This window comes from Gadus chalcogrammus, chromosome 1 (genome assembly GCF_026213295.1).
Source record: "Gadus chalcogrammus isolate NIFS_2021 chromosome 1, NIFS_Gcha_1.0, whole genome shotgun sequence".
NCBI lineage: Eukaryota > Metazoa > Chordata > Actinopteri > Gadiformes > Gadidae > Gadus > Gadus chalcogrammus.
In genome coordinates this window covers 13,177,773-13,199,196 of record NC_079412.1, presented here as the reverse complement: position 1 = coordinate 13,199,196, position 21,424 = coordinate 13,177,773, and the positions used below count along the sequence as shown (strand labels likewise).

The following is a 21,424-nucleotide window of genomic DNA, read 5'->3' as shown; positions in this document are numbered from 1 at the left end:
CTTCGTTTCTAATCCCAATTATAATTACTCCGACATTCCTTTCATAAGGACTGGCACTGTCGCTCGGGTCCTCCCCTGCCAGCGCAGCCCCCCACCCTGCCCTACTGTCATGGGGGACTGGGGGGTAAACATGCACTAGTGCAATCCAGTGTTCAAAGAACCGTCTGTGAGGCAGGGCAGCAGCAGCATGTTTGTCCGGAGGCATCTCCCCTGCAAAGACTGCTGTCCTCGTCACCAAGCCCATTCACATGCACACTCATAAAACCATTGGTGCGTGCGCACACACACATCTACACAGACGGACACGCGCACACCTACAAACACACATTCACAGTCAGTCACAGACACAGACCCACACATACACACACACACACGCATGCAAATAAGAACACTCTGACCTACATAGACATTTGGTGCCACAAAGAAATACATGGAACCAAAACAAACAGATCTCTTTGCCAGCTTTTGTTAATTAACCTTTAAATTGATTCACACACACACACACACACACACACACACACACACACACACACACACACACACACACACACATAATTAATAAACCTAGTTGAAACTAACTAACTAACATCCACACTAATACATATAGTGGAAACACACACACACCCAAACACATTTAGAAACCTAGTGGAACCATACAAACAACACACACACACACACACACACACACACACACACACACACACACACACACACACACACACACACACACACACACACACACACACGCACACACACACACACACAAACACACACACGCACACACACACACACACACACACACACACACACACACAAACACACACACACACACAAACACACACACATTCTTAATCAATGTACTGGCAACACAAAAACTTAGACGCATACTTTATTAATACACATAGTGGAAACACACAAAGATACACATTACACACACATTATTCAGACAACGAATGAAACTCCCAGATAGACACACACAATATTAATAAACCGAATGAAACACACACACACACACACACACACACACACACACACACACACACACACACACACACACACACACACACACACACACACACACACACACACACACACACACACATTGTTCATACACCTGGAGGAAACACACAAATCCCAGATATTATCTGCAGGATATCACAGTGCAATCAAGCAGTAGCAGCTGTGTAACCATGTGCAGGAAATGGTTCATGCCTCGCTCTTGTGCATAAGTGTGTGTGTGTGTGTGTGTGTGTGTGTGTGTGTGTGTGTGTGTGTGTGTGTGTGTGTGTGTGTGTGTGTGTGTGTGGGGGGGTGTACCTCATTGGAGATCCGTCGGTGGTGGTTGTTCCGCATGCGGACCCTCACGGGACTCTGGACCTCATCAGAAGATGTACCGGACGCCTGGTCGCTCTCCCCGTCGGAGCCCATCTTCACATTCTCATGGACGATGCCTACAATAAAAACACAAACGCACACATGAACACACTTTCTAATGAAACACTTCTGGGAGCTTGCACTTGTACTGGCCAAGAAGCAGGAAATCCAGGCTTTCACCACAACCTGCATCTATTTCACAAGGCTGAAAACGCACCTGGACCGGTTGGGGCTGAGGACATAGCGTTCTGCCTGACCTAAACTTCCTCTTGTTCCTCTTCACAAGCTGCGGTGGAGAGCACTGCTCTCCAGGTCATAGACCCGTCACTACGGCCAGTGTCACAGGGGTGACGGCCAGGTGTGTTTGAAAGGGCCAGCAGTCAGAAGAGGAGGAGGAGGAGAGATCGATGTTTACCCTTCATGCAACAGAAGCTTTCCAGTATATGGTGGCTGCACCATCGCCCTCCTCTCCTCCTCCCCCCCTCCTTCTCCTTCTACCCCCCACTCATTCCCATTCTATACCCCCCTCCTTCTACATCCCCCCTCCTCCCCCTCTATACTACTCCCCCTGCTCCTCCTCCTCCTCCACCTCCTCCGCCCCCTTCCGGGCCCCAAGAACCCATCTGATTAATGAGTCACAGTGCTGGAGACAGGTCTGCCTGCTGCATATGTGTGCGAGAGTATGGTCGAGTGTGTGTTTGTGAATGTGCGTTATAGTGTACAAGTGTGTAGTTCCTTGTGTTTGTCGGGGAAGGGTGAAGTCTCTCGCCTTAGGTTTTACTAGTCTAGTAATGACAGCTAGCTGTCAAGACTAGGTCATTTCCTTTGCGGATCGGTGTGTTTGTGTGTGTCTGTGTGCGTGTGTGTGTGTGTGTGTGTGTGTGTGTGTGTGTGTGTGTGTGTGTGTGTGTGTGTGTGTGTGTGTGTGTGTGTGTGTGTGTGTGTGTGTGTATCAAGTATTTGTGTAGCTTCTGCAGAGAGAGAGAGAGGGAGATAGATACAGAGATAGAGAGAGAGAGAGAGGGAGAGAGAGAGAGAGATAGAGAAGAGATAGAGAGCGAAGGCGCTTGCGAGAGAGAGAGAGATAGATAGAGAGAGAGATAGAGAGAGAGAGAGAGAGAGAGAGAGAGAGAGAGAGAGAGAGAGAGAGAGAGAGAGAGAGAGAGAGTGAGAGAGAGAGTGAGAGAGAGAGTGAGAGAGAGAGAGAGAGATGGGACCACCAGGCTGAAGACCGGAGGGGTGCTCTTGTTGTTATCATTAGAAACATCTCCCTCAGCCCTCTGTTATCACCTGAAACAGCATGAGTGTGGGGGAGGGGGGGGGGAGAAAGGGTGGCGGGTAAGAGGATAGGGAAATGGGAGAGCAGAACTAATGAAGGGGAAAGAAAAACGGTTCCCCTGAGTGGATGTGACACCTCAGCCAACCCGGGGATTGTGGGATAGTAATGGAGGACTGGACGACGGTCAGGCAATTTATTATGCTGCACTGTCTGGCAGCTGTGGAGTAGGACAGCATAACCTGAGGCTGATTCTTGGGTGTGTGCGTGTGTGGGTCTGTGTGTGTGTCCCTGTCCTTTATTCTGTGGTAATGGTTAGGCTGCGAAGGAGGCAGGCTTTTCTTAATACCACGACTGGAGTGCGGCCATTGCATACTAGTTTGTGAAGACGAGGCCGTATTCTCAACCTTGTTTCACCTATTTTCCTTTCATTTCAATTGAATGCCTATTAACTATTAATATTCCATATTTATCAGAGTTTTTCCTCCACATTGACTTTTATATGGTAGATGATAGATTTATATGATAGATGGTTGGTGAGGCCATAGCCCAGTGGTTTCCTACCTCTTCTGCCCAGTGACCCTGTTTCTATCTTTGAAAATGCTGGCGACGCATTAGAGCATCTGCTTCCAGATCCGTGTTTTTTTACCTAATCAACATCTGCTGGTAATATCCATGTCTTGGTGGACGTAATGTCATCGCTCTACTCCAGACTATGTGATTGAATCATTAGGCCGGCAGTTCGTATAGAAGGGACCATGACCTTTTAAATAAAAACGCTTTCTAAAATTGATCACATGCATCACACACGTATCTATTGCTTATGTCAGCGATCTCCGAACCTGGAGACCATCGCTATCACGTGACCTCACATTTTGGGTCACTACACCGATCGGTCTGAACTTCTTGCTGCCCAGATCGATTTCCAGAAATGACATTGTAATTGGGCCAATAAGGGACTGGGTTGTAGTCATGATGATGTGGAATACAGGCTGCTTCGTGAAAAAACTGTGACGTCGTTGCCCAAAGCAACCAACGGTTACGTTATCATTAGTAGAGTAGTAGAGTCAATAACAACTAGTATTCACTACACAAATACGTTTTCGCCATTCAGCTTTTTCCCGTGTATCCACTGAATCACATACTGTGCGGGTGCATCGCATGTTTGAATCGTGGACTGGCTGAAGAAGTTTGTCAGTCAGTCAAGGCAAGAAGTGGAGGACGGCTAGAGGTCCAGACTGATCTTTGTAGCGACACAGAATGTGACACGTGATCAGGATGGTCTCGTGGCTAGCAATCTGCTACGACCCCAATATGCACTTCAGGGGGACCCCAAGGTTTGGGAACCACTGTCATAGCCCCTAAATTAACCTTTAACTGCAAAATACTTACTAAGACATAAGTGTTTTATTGTGTGCCATGTGACCATGATCGCCTCACTACTTGATAGATGTAGACCTTTTGGTCGAAAAAACTATCATGCGCCAATTCAGCATTTGAAACGCTTACATGAAAATATTGACAGTCCTCGTGAGGTAGAATTCCAGCTGCTGTGAAAAGCCCAACAGATATCTTCATATATCTGTTGACAGTGTAGCATATGCTCATTAGCTAATGTCCATCTGCTGAAATTACTTAAATTATTTAAATGCTGGGAATGCCACTGCCGCAGGTGGCAATTAATCCCCGGGTTTGTGGATAGAATAACTTAGGAGGAAAACAAAGTCGTGAGTATACGTATCAGGAATCAACCATCAGCCATTAATAATGTCGAAACATTAGCTACCGGCGTAACCGAAACCAAGATGGACGGACGACGAGCCAGAGCATCTACATATTGGTGTGCATTCATAAAGAACACACACACACACACACACACACACACACACACACACACACACACACACACACACACACACACACACACACACACACACACACACACACACACACACACACACACACACACACACACAAAATGCAGCATGTCTGTGAACGCATTGGTGCTGCCATGCTAAGTCGCGCTGGTCGAAGGTGACGTGATCTCGTGTGTTTTGTGTAAACGTCCAGGAGGCGAGGGCTGCGTCGCCATCAGGTGCGGCGTCTCCTGATCCGTGTTGTTTCTTCCCACCAAAAGGTTAAGTGCCGGCGCTCACACACGAACCCGTACAAGATTCTATTGGCAAAATAACAAATAAATATAGAGAATCTAATATTCAATAAAATAAAACGCCAGAGGTTACAAGCAAACACACACATGCCAAATGTGCGTGTTCCCCACGGTCTCTTGGCGTTCTGTCTGCCTCGTTCACGGCAGCAGACACAGTGCCTGCAGACAGGTGATGTTACGGGCTGCTACGGGTTTAGGGAGCCGCTAGGTTGGCCTAGTTAAGGTTTGGATAGCATCTCTGACACGCGTGAGCTTTCAGATGGGATGGGCGGTTGAGGGGGGCAGTCTTATCTTAATATCTCTGTAATTACTATCACGGGGCTTATCGGCAGGAAACCATTTCAGGGTCTTGGGCTTGAAAAGGGCTAAAATGCTGTTGAGGCCATGAGGAAGTTAAGAGTGATTTCCATTCAAGAGTGATAGAGATATAACAAAGATCCAGCTGTACTTGAGCACCCACAGTAACCAAATACAGGCAAATTCAGTTGACCCGACTTGAGTTGATGCCTGGGCAACAGAAGCCCTATGCAGATGAAAAGGCCTACTCTATGATAACCAAATAAAGACATTTGTTCCTTGTTTGACTTTCGAATTAGTTTGAAACATCCGATTAGGTTGGTTAGATTGATTTATGCCACCATGCCTACGACAAGTCTGCAACAGGACAAAGTACAAGCCCAACCACCCATCAATCTGTGTAGACTCCCCTTGGGGTTAGCTCATTAACCCACAGCCACATGAGCATTTTGACTCTTTCCATCATGAAAGGCATACATATTTTATCGGAAAACAGTGTATCGGGAGCAATTCATCTCTATCAGAAACCGCCGAACTGTGGGTTCAGCGGTTTTCTGATGCAGGCGCTAATTAGCATAAATTAGTGTCTGTATTTCCGCGGGACGTATGTTTGATGTTCGCTCCCCACTCTCTATAACGAGCTCCAAAAACGACAGACCCCGCCGTGCGTGCGCCCGGAGACAGACTGTGTTAACAGAGCTGTGTGGTACCGCCTAAAAGCGGGGTACAGTAGATCTTCTGCTGATGACATACTCACACACCGAGTCGACCGGCGGCTCTGAACGGGTGGCAGGGTTCTGCAGGACAGACTGGGGGTGCGCATATGGAGGGACTCACCGATGCGGTTCCCTGGGGTTCTGCAAGCCTCCAGCATACGGAGCATGCGGAACGGAGAGAGCCTCTGTGAGGGGTCCCGATCCCCGGCCCTCACCCCGTCACCCGCCGTCCTCACCCCTCGCCCCCCAGACTCTTCCATATGTGAGAGTACGCAAGGAGATCCCCGCAAGTTCTCCCAGTCTGCTTTCAAAAGTGGTGGTTTGGGGGAAGTAAACCTTGAAAAAAATGAACAAAATGATAAAGGAATATGTCCAGCGCAGAAAAATCCTTTTCTGGGGAGGTTAAGATTTGTGTTTTCGAACACAAGATCAAAAGACGACAAGCTCCACCTTCAGGATGGATGGTGGCTCGCGATCCAAAAGCCAATAACCAAGCCGACCTGTGTTCAATTCTGGCGGGACATTCGCCTGCATAGGGGCCACTGCTCCAGACACGACTTGATCTGCTGACAGCAAGGACAGAGACGGCGTTTGTTCGGACTAGACTAAACAGACCCAACAGTGGAAACGGCTCCGTCTTGCTCGTGTCCACTACATCTCTCTCTCTCTCTCTCTCTCTCCCTCCCTCTCTGACTCTCTTCTCCTCTGTGCTCCCGTGGACACTCCCTCTCTATACCTCTCTCTCTCTCTCCGTCGCGTGTCTCTTTCTCCTTCCTCCTTTCTGCAGTCCGCCCCGCCTGCTGACTAAGGAAGGTCAGACACAGTGCAGGAGCACGCGGTGCTGCAGGGCTGACCGAGCGAGCCACAGTGACAGGAGGGTGCAGCCCTCTCTCGCCTCGCCCAATGGAACAGGTGTGGTAATTAGAACAGGTGTGCCGCGGTGTGCGGGAACTGCGCACGAGCACGCGCTCAAAAAACAAGTCACGTTTTTCTACTCTCTCTTGGTGTATTCATATCTCTGACATTACCAGTGCCATGCTGGTGATGTCAGTACTACCTATCCTGTTCTTTCCTTCATTTTTTATTCCATTTTTTGGGTAGTCGAGTCCTCCACTTGTTCACAGCTCACGTTCACGCCTCACAGCGCTCTCTCTCTCTCTCTCTCTCTCTCTCTCTCTCTCTCTCTCTCTCTCTCTCTCTCTGTGGTTGTCTGTCCATCTCTCTGGCCCTCCCCCACTCCTCGGCCCTGCCTCTTGCTTCTCCAATCGTGTTCCTCTGCGGCTCCTAAGTTCCCTCCCTTCTCCCTCTAATTTTCCCGTAATAATGAGCCCCTTCTCTCTCTCCTCTCTCTCCTCCAACCTCTCTCTATCATCCACCCTCTCTCTCTCTCTCCCCCACCCACTCCCTCCCATGTGTCTGGGTCCAGAACCGGTGATGAATTTACACTTCCCGTCCCCTCATATGGAGCCACTGATGACAACACTTGGTGCGTGATCGTCTTCTTGGCCCGCTCTCTCTCTCTTGCTCTAACACTCTCTCTCTCTATCTCTTTCTCTCTCCCTCTCTCTCTCTCTATCCCTCTCCCTCTCTCTCAGTGAGCCAGTGATGCATTTGGCATCCACGCTCCATCTTCCCTCCCTCCCACATTCTCTCTTATCCCCGTCTCTTCCTGTCCTGATCACAGTTCCTTCTCTTGTTCTGTCCTTCTGTCCTCTCCTCCCCGCGCTATTTCCATTCCCGAGTCAGTCAGGAGGAAGACATCATAGAGAACTTCTCAGCATGACAAATTACCTGCTATGCTCTAGTTACAGCAAAACTAATTGGAACACACACAAGGTGGTAGATACACAAACACATCACTCACGCACACACACAACCACAGTCCTCATCCATCATACGGCGAAGATTGTACCCGCTATTGACCAACGCTCATGTTCCTAGAGGTTCCCGGCCACGCACTCACACTCACATATCACTCACCATGTCAAGTAATTTACTCCCCCTATTTATTGACTCATGTTGTTACCAGTACAAGCATAATACGGCACACCAAGTACAGCACACACACACTGCCCCACTATTTAACCAACAGGGCCGTAGGTATTCAGGGCACAGACAGTATTTTCCAACAATGGTATTGCCTGAGCGCTGCATCCCTGATGTGCGGGCATTTGAACCGCCTTTGAACGTGTCAAGCCAAGGACAAAAGCTCCCTTCTTCCCTCTCTATCCCTCGTACATCACTGCTTACTTTTCCCTTTATATTCAGAGCGGTTGCTGTGCCGGCAGCAGATCCTTCGCTACCCTCCGATGTTCTCTGCACACGTCTCTCTGCCACAGGGGTTGCCCACTCTGTGTCTCGCTAAGAGCAGGTTGTCATGACGCACGATCAAAATGTCTTTTTTGGGACATTACACGTGTACATATTCCATTTCACAACACTCACAGCCAAGTGCGAACAGTCAGGAGATGCAATCCACACACACTGCACATGCCTGCCTGCCTGCAAGATCACACACACACATGCTTGCACACACACACACACACACACCCACACACCCATAAGTACACATACACACACGCACACTCTAGGCTTGGAGGTAATTACCTCTAAGCCTTTTATCTCTGTCTGAGGAATCTGATTATTCAATTATTGGGAGCAGAGTCCCTGAGCTCAAGGCTGCATTCATACTAACCCAGCAACAAACACACATTCACACACAAACACACACAGGCCCGCCCGCACGCATACCTCATTTCGACTACAATAGGTCAACACTAACATGGTGGGCAGCATTTGATCGCACAGGTTTTGCGAGTAGGGTGAGCGCTCCCTGGTTTACATTAAATCACTCATGGGAGTTGGGAGGGGGCTACTCCTGCTTAAGAGCATCTCATTACACCCCAAAGCAAGCCCACGAGCCCAAACAACACAGGAGACTCCAAGAGAAAGGACAGAGTGAGACAGAGGCAGAGAGAGAGCCACAGACCGAATGAAGGAGGGAAAGAGGGAGAGACAGTCGGAGATACTAGGTTTGAGGCAGTTTCCACCCCACTGTTTTCTAAGTGAAAGAAATACAGCAGTGCCCGCAAAGAGAGAGAGACAGGGAGCGTGTGAGAGAGAGAAAGAGAGAGAGAGAGAGAGAGAGAGAGAGAGAGAGAGAGAGAGAGAGAGAGAGAGAGAGAGAGAGAGAGAGAGAGAGAACTGAACTGTATTTATAGTTATAGCACGATGCTCATCCTGTGAGCACCATGCGCGGTGCATACGGGCGTTGGCCCCAGTGAGCAACAGATGAATGGAGATGCTTTAAAAAGCCCCCCCGGTCATCGGGCACGTCGCCAAAAGCACATATCTGAAATACACATTTGAATCTTGCCGCCAGATCCATTTACACAGATGAAACGTGTATTTTATTACCAAACCCCCTATATAGAATGAGCATTTGAAAGCGAGGGAAATGGTTCGGACGGGGAAAAGTGTGTTTGTGTGTCTGTGGACACAAGCTTACATGTTTGTGTGTGTGTGTGTGTGTGTGTGTGTGTGTGTGTGTGTGTGTGTGTGTGTGTGTGTGTGTGTGTGTGTGTGTGTGTGTGTGTGTGTGTGTGTGTGTGAGTGTGTGTGAGTGTGTGTGTGTGTGTGTTTGTGTGTGTGTGTGCGAAAGAGAGAGAGTAAGAGATAGAGTGAGAAACAAAGAGTGAGAGAGAGAGAGAGACAGAGAGAGAGAGCGCAGAGGTAATCACTTTAGGGCTGTAGCAAAGAGATTGCATCATCATGTCGTTCCATTAAAGGGGCCGACGTGGTTCGACTGCTGAGTGGCTAACAGTGAGTCAGCGCGACAAACGACAGAGAAGGGCAGACACACACACACACACACACTCAAACACACAAATACACACACTGTAGTCATGCCTAGTAACCCACCGCCATTGTATCGCCGCAAATTAGCATAGTCATGCTGTGACACATTGAAGTTCAGATAAATTGCAATTCTAAATACAGGAATATAGTTAAATTGGGCTACAATTAACATGGTTTAAAATGTACTTAATATATTAATATATACAACCATCTGCCTAAGAGGCCTTAGTTGTCACGTTAATGCGAATCCCTATTATTCACTTAATTCATTCATTTCAGGTCAGGCCCGCCCTTCCAGCGGAGGACGGGGGCTGAAAGCGAAGCTGCCCTAGGAGCAGGCCTCTTCTCCACACCGCCTCCTCACTCCTTTCACTAGTGCATACCCCGTCTTGGATGGGGGGGGGGGGGCTTAGCAGCGCACATTCTCAGCCTTCGGGGGCAGCTGTGCTCGGAAAGCCTGTGAGCTGCCACTCCAAGGCTAGCCCTCTGATTAACCCGCGCCGAGCAGGACAGCCGGTGCCTATCTATAGTCCAGCCCGCCCAGGTGTCACAGGGGATGTTTAAAGGTTAGCCAGCGAGAGTCGTCCCATATATCCCGTAGCATGTGGGCAGGCTTTTATGTATTTATGTGTGTAGGTATTGGCATGGACAATACCTACACACATAAATACATACAGACATACAAACATGCGCCGCGGATGCCTAGAGCCAATGCCTGTTAAGGACTTCCATCTCTCTCTCTCTCTCCCTCTCCCTCTCTCCCTCTCCCTCTCCCTCTCCCTCTCCCTCTCCCTCTCTCTCTCTCTCTCTCTCTCTCTCTCTCGCATTCTCTCTCTGTCGATATCAATACATCCACTTGATCCGATTCCATATTCTGAATGATGATTCCAGTCATTGTGATATTCCTTTCCCCCCCCCCTCGACTTCAGATGTTAACTCCGTTCCCCATATGCGGCCCCCTGCCTCGCCCTCCATTTCCCTGCTCTGTACTGCAGCCATTCTGCCCACCAGGAAAATTAGATTACAGGGATCTTCATACCCACTGACCACACGCTCCATTACATTACACAGACAGACAGACAGAGGGGGGGAGGGAATGTGCTTTAGAGTTTGTGTGTGTGTGTGTGTGTGTGTGTGTGTGTGTGTGTGTGTGTGTGTGTGTGTGTGTGTGTGTGTGTGTGTGTGTGTGTGTGTGTGCGCGTGTGTGCGTGTGTGTGTCTGTGTCTGTGTGTCTCAGATTTAGGTCAGAGTCTTAAATTCATGGCAATTATTGAGGGACTGGCCAAATGGGAACCGTGAATTATTTTTCACGATTCAGTTAAATTAAATCCTCTGGGTGTAAATGAGTCTGTGTGCGTGTTTACGTGTGTATGTCTGTGGGTTCATGTGTGTGCATCTGCGTTTGTTTGTGTGCTTTTGTTTTTCGCCCTGGCATGTACTGTGCACGCATGTGAAGTTAAATAAACAAGCAACGTGGAATTTTCTCTGGGCTAAGACATGTATGTGCGTGTGTGTGTGTGTGTGCTTGTGTGTGTGTGTGCGTGCCGCGTGTATGTGCGGAAGCACCTGGGTGTGCGTGTGTGTGTGTGGCTCTGGGTTTGTGTGTGTGTGCGTGCGTGTGAGCCTTGTACCCAGAGATCCGGTCCTGTGCAGGCTCAGGTAGGGTCTGTCCCGTTCCAGCTCCCTGCGCAGAGCGGTGCGGCCCAGCTGCCCGGCGTACTGCCGCAAGAAGGCCGGGGCGCTGTGGGAGGCGGGGGGGTGCACCGCACGCACAACCATGGGCTCTGCTGGCGGCCGCCAGCAAGCACAACGAGGTGACGCGGTGGGGTGGGGGGGAGGAGCGGGGGGCAACACGGGAGAGCAGGGGGCAGGAGAAGGACCGCGGGCGAGAGAGAGAAGGAGAGAGCATGACGGAGAGAGGGAGAGACAGAAAGAGAGCGAGAGAGAGAGAGGGAGAGAGAGAGAGAGAGGGAGAGAGAGAAAGAGAGAGAGAGAGAGAGAGAGAGAGAGAGAGAGAGACCATGACGGAGAGAGGGAGAGACAGAGAGAGAGAGAGGGAGAGAGAGAGAGAGAGAGAGAGAGAGAGAGAGAGAGAGAGAGAGAGAGAGAGGAGACGAGAGAGAGAGAGAAAGAGAGAGAGAGAGAGAGAGAGAGAGAGAGAGAGGGGGGGGGACAGGTGGTGGACAGAAGAGGAGCAGAGGACAGTGATTGGCGGTGGCGGAAAAGGGAGACATCGGAAAAAGGGAGAAAGTCACGGGATGAGGTATAAGTGGGCGGAGTCAAAGAAGATGGCGGGAAGAGAGACATGACGGGATGGCCCAAACGAGGCAACAGGGAGGGAGGAGAAGGAGCACAACATAGGGGGGGGGGGGGCGGGAGCAGGGAAAGAGGACAGACAGACGACAAGAGAATAGAAGAAAAGAGAAGAGAAGAAAAGAAGAAAGGAGGGTGGGAGGAAGAGCAGAGGGGACACGTCACAAGGTCACAGAGAGCCCAGACACCAAGACGCAACACAATAAGACACAGACATCATATCACCAGCATATCAAGTAGGAGTAGAGGGGTTGTAGGAGCTGAAGTTAGGAGATGGGGCGTTGCGAGTGGGGATGGTGCGCTTATAGGTGGTCAGAGAAAAAGCATGAATGAGAATGGATGAGGCATGCCAAGAGGGCAATGAGGTTGCTTTAGTCCAAGATTGGCAAAGAAAAGAAAAGGAAAAATGACTGAATGGCGTATGAACGGAGTAGCATATAAGGACCATAGATAATGGACAAGCGACCTTGGTTCACAAGCATAGTCATTCGTTACTCTCATAAAAGTATTAAATTATATATCGTGCATGTGTCATGTGATCTGGACAGGACGCCGGCCGGCTATTAGGGGGTGTGACATGGGGCTGTTGCAGCAGCTCTATCCACAGAGATTTGGCTGAGACAGATAAGTGACAGCCATCAGTGCCGGCTAGGATAAACCGATAAGCCTCAGTCACTGATACCGGCGATGTGCCTTTCGTCTCATGACTCCAAGCAGAGCTCAACTGAAGAGATGCCTCTTTTTTTTTTATTCCCGCATCGCATGGATTTATATGTCGGATCACAAATTCAAATTCACCTCATGTCTGTGTGCCAAGCTAAACTTTCCCCATGTGTGTGGATTTATGGGAGTGTTTATTCCAACACAAGCAATGCTGTTCCTGTTACAAATAATCCCTAATTTGGGGACTATTGACCTCTAAACCCCTGCGCGGTATCATACCGACCTACATCAATCCTTCTTCTCCTCTACCCGGAGGGACCAAGGACATTGAAGTTATTTGAGAGATTTTTAGGCCTCTAACTGTGGAAAGGCCTCTAACTGGCCTTTCCACTGTGGAAAGTGCTATTCCACTGCGACACTCCCATCCCGACGGGGGCGCTGTGTTGGATTTCGTCTTTGTATAAACATAAAACATGACCATAGGATTATAAAACAACAAAAAAACGTAAGCATGTACAGGACACATGTCACTCATTAAGATTTTTTTCCCCCTGACATAACAACATAGCTTTCTACACATATATTGCTACTAAAGCCTCTTGTACACCTTGTGTTGAGCTCTTCACAAAGGGGCCTCCTAATCCATGGACCGTCCTTCAACCCTTCAACGTCCTTGGGGGGATCTTAGACCCTGATACTGCCTTTCCCATCAAGGAACTGGTTCGGGGTTAAGCCCCTTGTATTTCAGCGGCAGGAAAGGGGTCAGCCTGCGTGGGTTGAACTTGGGCCGGCTTTGGTGCTCTGCGTGTTGGCCGGTACCATACCGGTGTGGGTTGCTGCATATGAGTGCCCAATGAGGTTCGTATATATAGCCTCTGCTCACCCCGAGTGTGTGCTAAGCGGGCCCCCTGACTCGGTTCTTGGATGTGATGATACACATGGATGCACGGCCGGTACACCGTTGAGGTGCGAGAGCTTCGATAACAGCTTTCTAAACGCTGCGGGACAGACCTGTGTTTCTGTGCGGAAGTGGGGTATGACGGAGCAAATCCTGCCGCTAATTATCACCTGTGGCAGACGTGGGAAAGACTTTCAGCAACCCGTGACTCAGCCCACTGCTATTCCGGGCCACCGGGAACGAGACGGGGAGAGGGAAACGCACAGTAAAGTGGGCACGGCACACGAGAAACGCACCACTAGTTAAAGTTTAATATGGTTCCTTCCAATCTGTGAGTCACTTCCTTGATCTTATCTTGCCACTTGCTCCCTATTGCACTCACTCCCTTGTTCTGGTTCTTCACCCACTCTTTTTCTCTGAGTGCCTGCTCTAGAAATGACATTGCAAGTTACTTGAAGGGTACCGTATAGATGTTCCCGGTATCCTCTGAGGAATAAATATAACACAAGGCGCATATATATTTGAACCTCATCTCACTGACATTTGCTCAATCCGCCACTTGGCTCACTCTGTCACTCTGTCCCTTGCTCTCATCGTTCTTTCGCTCAGTCTTTATCAGCTAATGAGGGAGCTCCCCTGGCATCTTTGTTCTGACCTGGTTTTAGTCTCCAACAGGGCTGACACACACACACACACACACACACACACACACACACACACACACACACACACACACACACACACACACACACACACACACACACACACACACACACACACACACTCACACACACTTTGCCTCTTGGCTGAAGTAGCTCTCTTCATTCTATGCAACCAGGCCTGCAGTCCTGCAAGAAGCCAGCAGGTGGCACATACCAGTCCAAGGGCTTCTTAGAGCAACCATCCACTTTATTCAGGCTTCTGTGGCTTACGTGGAGGCAGGGGACGCAGGAATACTAGAAATTTACATGGGGGTCGATAAGTAAGTACGACGAAAATGTCCCCTCTAATCTTGCTGTGCCCAGGTCTCGGCACCCCTAGGACCCTGTGAATGTGAAGGAGTGGCCGAACACCCTGGTGACGGTGAAATGAGAATGAGTTGAATGATGCTGATACGGATGTGGTGGAGATGACGATGGATAGCATGGCGCCAGTTTGTTAGATAGCCCCTGTAAAGATCTGTGTGTGTGTGTGTGTGTGGCTGTGTGTGCGTGTGTGTTTGTGTGAGTGTATTTATTTCCGTGTGTGTGTGTAAGGGAGTGCTCCTGTTAAGATCTGTGTGTTCATTTACGTGTGTGTTCGTGTGCGTGTGTGTGTGTTCGTGCATGTGTGTATATATATACACATGAAAGTGACTCTTGTTCAGAGCTGTGTGTTTGTGTGTGTGTTTGCACATGTGTGTGTGTGTGTGTGTGTGTGTGTGTGTGTGTGTGTGTGTGTGTGTGTGTGTGTGTGTGTGTGTGTGTGTGTGTGTGTGTGTGTGTGTGTGTGTGTGTGTGTGTGTGTGTGTGTGCATGTGCTTGCCTATGTGTGTGCATGTGCTTGCCTGTATGTGTGTGTGTGTGCACGTGTGTGTGTGCATGATGCATGTCTCCATAATGTGTGTGTGTGTGTTTCTCACCGTTGTCCCTGGCTACGGGGGGCTCTTCCAGGTTAATCTGCTCGGCCAGCTCGGAGAGGGTCTCATCGACAGGCCGAGCGCTGCGTAGAGACATGGACAGCCTCCGCTTGATTATCTTCATCCTGTCCATCTTCTCAGCAGCCTGGCTGGGCGGGCGGGCAGCCCCACAGCCCTAGGGGGCAGAGGGGGAGAGAGAGAGAGAGAGAGGGAGGGTGACAGAGAGCGCGGGGGACAGAGAGAGAGAAGGGGAGACAGAGAGAGTGACAGAGAGACAGAGCGAGAGAGAGAGAGGGTGAGAGAGGGAGAGAGAGATAGAGAGAGAGAGAGAGAGAGAGAGAGAGAGAGAGAGAGAGAGAGAGAGAGAGAGGGAGGGTGACAGAGAGCGCGGGGGACAGAGAGAGAGAAGGGGAGACAGAGAGAGTGACAGAGAGACAGAGCGAGAGAGAGAGGGTGAGAGAGGGAGAGAGAGATAGAGAGAGAGAGAGAGAGAGAGGGAGGGTGACAGAGAGCGCGGGGGACAGAGAGAGAGAAGGGGAGACAGAGAGAGTGACAGAGAGACAGAGCGAGAGAGAGAGGGTGAGAGAGGGAGAGAGAGATAGAGAGAGACAACCATAATCAGCATCATCATGTCTGATTACCATTATCATTTATGTAGGCCTATGATTATCTTTGTCAGCCACCACTGACATCATTGCAGCTCCTGTGGTCATCAGTAACACTGTAGATGTAGAGCCAGTAGATGCTGAGTATACCGTAGCAACGGCATGTGTTGTCACACTTTTGGGTTTTACTGTTTTTATATTGTTTCACACAAAGAAATTCCCCATTGTAATACGTCTGAAATATACATTGAATTAACACATTCCAACAGTATGATGCTGGGTATGCAATCAATCTCATGTAGAATAGGTCAATTTCAAACCGGGGTCACCATTTGAGAGTAATGTTGTAAAAACACCTTGTAAAGAATATATTTTATATTTTCTGACATAACTGCCTCTTGTCCCTCTCCTGTTTTGAATAAGCGATGTTCATGTGCATGCAAACCCACTGCAGTGCATACTCCCTGGACACACAAGAAAGAAAGACAGGCAGACAGACGGAAAGACTAATACCGTGGAAGGTCGACAAGACAAAATAGTAGGAAGAATGGAGTATAAAGGCAGATGGAGGCTTCCCCCCAGAGGACTCACACAGCAGTAACTGTCCCGGAACAGCTGTGATTGACACATGACAATAATTCCTTCTTCCCGCAGCTATTTATTTTGAGTTGGTGGTGTGGAAACTGAAGCTTCAATTTGCTGATGACAACAACAAGTAGCATGTCTCAGAGAGATACATATGGATCATTTGACAATATACAATATTTGTGTGTGTGTATTTTAAGACAATATCTCCTGATTCAAATATTATGGTTGTTTAAATGTGGAGACTTGAAAAATGTCAAACGTCTAGGTGCATACAATGCTTTTGTCTAAACCTATATGATTTTATTCAACACCCAAACTGGCCCCACTGGATTGGGTGCATATTACATTCTTCATTATAAAGGAATGGCATACCGATCTCAAAAGTTGACATTCTTGAAAGTTGACATTTATTGCAAACCTCAGAACAGCCAGCAACCTTGGTACATCCGCCATAGTATCACTGCCATACTTATTAGCCGTGTCATCAGTAATGTCTATTGGTTCTATTATGTCACTGCACTATCATTATTAGTCATATTTCGGTAGGATACACTTTGCATGTATCTTAATTTAAAATGGTCACTTTGTGAGTGTATGTGTGATCCTGTGTGTGTTACCGGCTCTCCTTGTATACAAATAATAATAATACTAAAGAAATCTACAATAGGCAAACAACACCTTTGGTGCTTGACACCTAATAATTGACTGCATTTATATAGCGCTTTTCAAGGTACCGAAATCGCTTCACATTGTTAGTATGTGTGTGTGTGTGTGTGTGTGTGTGTGTGTGTGTGTGTGTGTGTGCGTGCGTGCGTGCGTGCGTGCGTGCGTGCGTGCGTGCGTGCGTGCGTGCGTGCGTGCGTGCGTGCGTGTGTGCGTGTGTGTAATGACACCTCATCCACTACCGGTGTTTAGCACCCACTTGGTATGTCGCTGTATTGGCATGCGTGGCTGTGCTTGTGCCTGAGTGCTGGAGCTCCCTGTTCCCAGTGTGCCTCCTCTGGCTGGAGGAGGAGCCCTGCATGGCAGGATATTTCTGTCTCAAGTCAACATCCCTCTCCATCTATCTAACCCTGCGGGGCGAGGCAGCTGACGTGCACGCCATGAATGCACCCACCCACACATACACACACACACACACACACACACACACACACACACACACACACACACACACACACACACACACACACACACACACACACACACACACACACACACACACACATACCCCATGTCTTGCTCTTTGTGTCCAATCTTGGAGGTTCTAACAAAAGCCATTCATCCCTTCAGCCTCGCGGGCCCATTAAAGACGAGCAAGGGTTCAAAACCCCCCGACTCTTCCTGCTCAGCACAGCTGGGCTCTTAGGTTCTCTACGTTTGGAGAGGATGAGCGTGGAAACCTATTTTATAGGCTCACCGTGTTGTCTCTGTGTCGGTGAACGTTAAGGCGGACCACAGACTGTGGCCCCCAGCGCCGTCACAGACAGAACTCAAGAGATAGGGACTTTGAGAAGAGATGAACATATGTGGAGGGGGGGATATGAGGGAAGGGGGGTCAGGGGGGGTTCCATTCGTTTCGGTCTTGCGACTATCCGTTAAGTGTGGATTATCAGTAGGCAACACATCTCCCTCCCCCAACATTTGCATACCGTCCTCCTACCCTAATCTATCAGGGTTTGTAAAGCAATCGCTAGAAAAGCAGCCCTGACCTCACAGTCATCCAGGAATTTAACGGGAGCAAATGACTTGGGAGACGCTACGGAATAACACACTGCTTAGACCGTATTACTAGGATAAACAGGTGCTGGAGTGGCCAACCACTCAATCTGCCGAGAATGTGCATGGCTGCATAGGGTCCGTTGTAGTGCACACACACAAACACACACACACACACTCCATAATGAGTAATTTCACAGTCGCCCTTCTCTCTGTATTGAATTAGCATGAAGAACAACACAATATGAATCTCATTACAGTGTCTCTTCAGGGGGGACACGTTGATTTACTATGTATAAACCTATACATTTCCTGCTTCTTAATAATTGCTAAACAGAATATAGTTATCCTTAAATAAAGTTACCAAATTATTTAAGTTAGAAACTAGGTTAATGGATAGAAACTCGGCAGGCGTTTCTATGTTTCAGTTTTATTATATTATTATTAATGGTTAGTTGGATTTTTTTGCCTAGTTTGTTCGACTACAGTACAAATAAATTGTACTTGAATAAAGATTAGTTACATGGTTATGACAGCCATAGTTATTTGAAAGGGTTTTTAACCCTTTTGTGCATGACCGTGTGGGTGCGTGTTTGTGTGTGTTTGCATGCATTAATTTGTGTGTTACCAAATGCCTCGTGCAAATGGACTTGGCCTTGTGGAGGGCCTGTCGGTTATACAATACCTAACCTGGTAACAACAGCAGATAACCCAAGAAATAAACAGTTCCGAAATGATAACCATGCCCCACAAAATAACTGACGCCAAAACAAAAACATACCCCAAGAATTAAACATATTCAAAAAAGATAACAATAAATACGGCATCAGATAACCAGACCTCAACGGTTAACAATACCCCTTCAACTAACCATAGTCCAGGAAATAATCAGAACAACCACTATCAGAAGGTTCCATCAGATTACCATCCACTACCCATACAATGTGAAATAAACAGATAACCCAAACCACAGACCTCCAAAGACAACCTGGCCCAGACAGGCAAACCTTATCCCAATAAATCAACCAGGACACTACAGCTAACAGAATACAAACAGCTAACCGGGAGCCAATAGCTAGCCTGGTCTCTGGCAGGCAATTCCCACAAAATAATGAGCAGAATTTGCACAGTAACGTCTGCTGTAACTCAACCGAGGATATATAAGCCTACAGACTTCTGTCACTTAAAAGCTGGAACACAAATGATACAGCTATTTGGACGGACAATACATTGCTTTGCTTCACTTAAACTGACGCATGTGATTTTCCAATTTGCACTACAGAATAAAATACTTGGAAGTGAAAGTCATTGTGTGTGTGTGTGTGTGCATGTGAGTGAGTGTTTGGGTGTGTGTGTGTGTGTGTGTGTGTGTGTGTGTGTGTGTGTGTGTGTGTGTGTGTGTGTGTGTGTGTGTGTGTGTGTGTGTGTGTGTGTGTCTGTGTGTGTATTTTGTTTTATATGTGTGCATCCGTCATTGTGTGTGATGGGTTGTGTTTGGTTGGATTGTGGTGTGCATGTGTGTGTGTGTGTGTGTGTGTGTGTGTGTGTGTGTGTGTGTGTGTAGCTGTGTATTGGCATGGAGGTAGAGTGGTGTAGTCAGAAGGCTGGCACTTTCACACCCCTGAGAAGGACGGAGGAGGAACTTACAGTCTGAAAGTCTGATTTATTCAAGACACACACCATTGGGGTTGCTAGGTTCCCGGCCCGGACCGGGAACAGCAGTTCCTCCGAGAAAACAGCGAAGAAGAAAAGAAGAAGCATCTTCTCCGCTACCTGTGTCTTTCGTTGAGCTTTTATGTGCCTATTATGAACAGTCCCTGTGTTTGGCCTTTGATTGCACATAGGGAACTGCAGCACGTTAGCCTTGCTAGGCTAGCTGAGGAAGTTCTTTCTGCAGTAAAGCAATAAATGAACCGAAGGACCTTTACATACTTTGTCTTACTCATGTGAAATGCACATTACACACAGAGACACACATGTGCACACATGCGCACACAAGCAGACATACAGAAACAAACGCACACGCACGCACATACGCGCACACACACACACACACACACACACACACACACACACACACACACACACACACACACACACACACACACACACACACACACAGTGATATAATGGACAATCCCACTTCAAGCCCACTCAGGCTTGAGGATGCATGAGTAATTGAGTAACACAGAAATCTGCCTCACTACAGAATCCTCTAAACACACAGTACTGTATACTCAAAGTCTATTCACTAATGAGCCTTCAGCTCCTCCTTAGCATTTTCTGACTGACTTGTGTAGACCTAGTCTACACAAGATAGTGAGTGAAAACCTACACGGAGAGGAAAAACGAATAGGAGCATCTTATAGTATGCCTAATAATACAAGTCTACTTTCAAGCATCAACAAAGAATCACTATTATGATTATTGAATCCCGAGTAGGATACTTTCCAAGATAAATGAAGAATTGTAAAGAGGTTGGACTCTGTATCAACCATTACAATAAATGGTATTGTTTAACTGCCTTGTGGAAGCCTAACTAGACTAATCAATTCAACTTATGATTTGGTATAAACCTGCGCCGATGAGACCAAGTTCAACAATGACGTTTTTAATTATTATTATTATTATTATTATTAATAATAATAATAATAATATTAGACTTGTAGGTATATTATTATAACAACTTAGATGAGCATTCTCACTGGGAAATAGTAAAACCTTTATCGAAATAATGTATTCTGCAAATAGGCCATGACGCAGTGGGGAAAATGGACGGAAAAACGAATTTATTTACAATTTCGGACATAAATCTATCCATACATAGGCCTACAATCATGTATTGACTAGATTACAACACTGCCGGACTGTCCCGTAGGCGAACTACTCAATCGCTGACATATCCGGAGAATTGATAGCCCTGAAAAATCGCTTGATAGCACAAAGCGCATTTAATCTCGACTGTACTCTTGTGTCTTGATGAATAAATGAGCCAAAATACATCGGAGGAGCCGGGGACCGGTGAAGTCAGGCCTCCGGTTCTGGTTCGTCCCTCTCCCCGTGTTTTCCTGGCGCAGGCATCCGGGAAAGGAGAGCCGGGACGGCGCAAACAAAAGTTAAACAGCACCCCTCCGGGGGAGGAGACTTCATCGGATAAACGCTCGTTTAAACGATCGGTGCAGTCTACTAACATGTGTGTTCTACCATATTGCGATGGCGTTGACGTATCGTGATGTTTGAGGAGTTCGTGTTGGGTCTACGTCTCAGACTTTCTAATGAGGTAGCCTACAGATGGGAGCTTCTGCAAGCGTTTCAAACGTTGTGATGTT

At 47.9% G+C, this 21,424-nt stretch overlaps 1 protein-coding gene across 7 annotated transcripts in view; it reads right to left on the bottom strand.

Moving 5' to 3' along the window:
* LOC130382588 (cyclin-dependent kinase 17-like) overlaps nucleotides 1-21,424 on the bottom strand; it is a 37,430-nt gene that overhangs the window by 15,550 nt on the left and 456 nt on the right. For 4 of the 7 annotated variants that reach the window (XR_008895596.1, XR_008895595.1, XM_056590443.1 and 1 more), the window contains exons 2-4: nucleotides 15,187-15,358; nucleotides 11,323-11,478; nucleotides 1,318-1,451 (exon numbers count right to left, since the gene is read on the bottom strand). Coding sequence is in view for 2 of the 7 variants with exons in the window: in XM_056590443.1 (XP_056446418.1) it covers nucleotides 1,318-1,451; nucleotides 11,323-11,478; nucleotides 15,187-15,316 (420 nt within the window). In the remaining 5 variants the exon portion in view is untranslated. Of the gene's footprint in view, nucleotides 1-1,317; nucleotides 1,452-5,954; nucleotides 6,525-11,322; nucleotides 11,479-15,186; nucleotides 15,359-21,424 lie in introns of those variants that run through there. The other 3 variants (XR_008895597.1, XR_008895600.1, XR_008895599.1) reach the window with 3 other exon arrangements.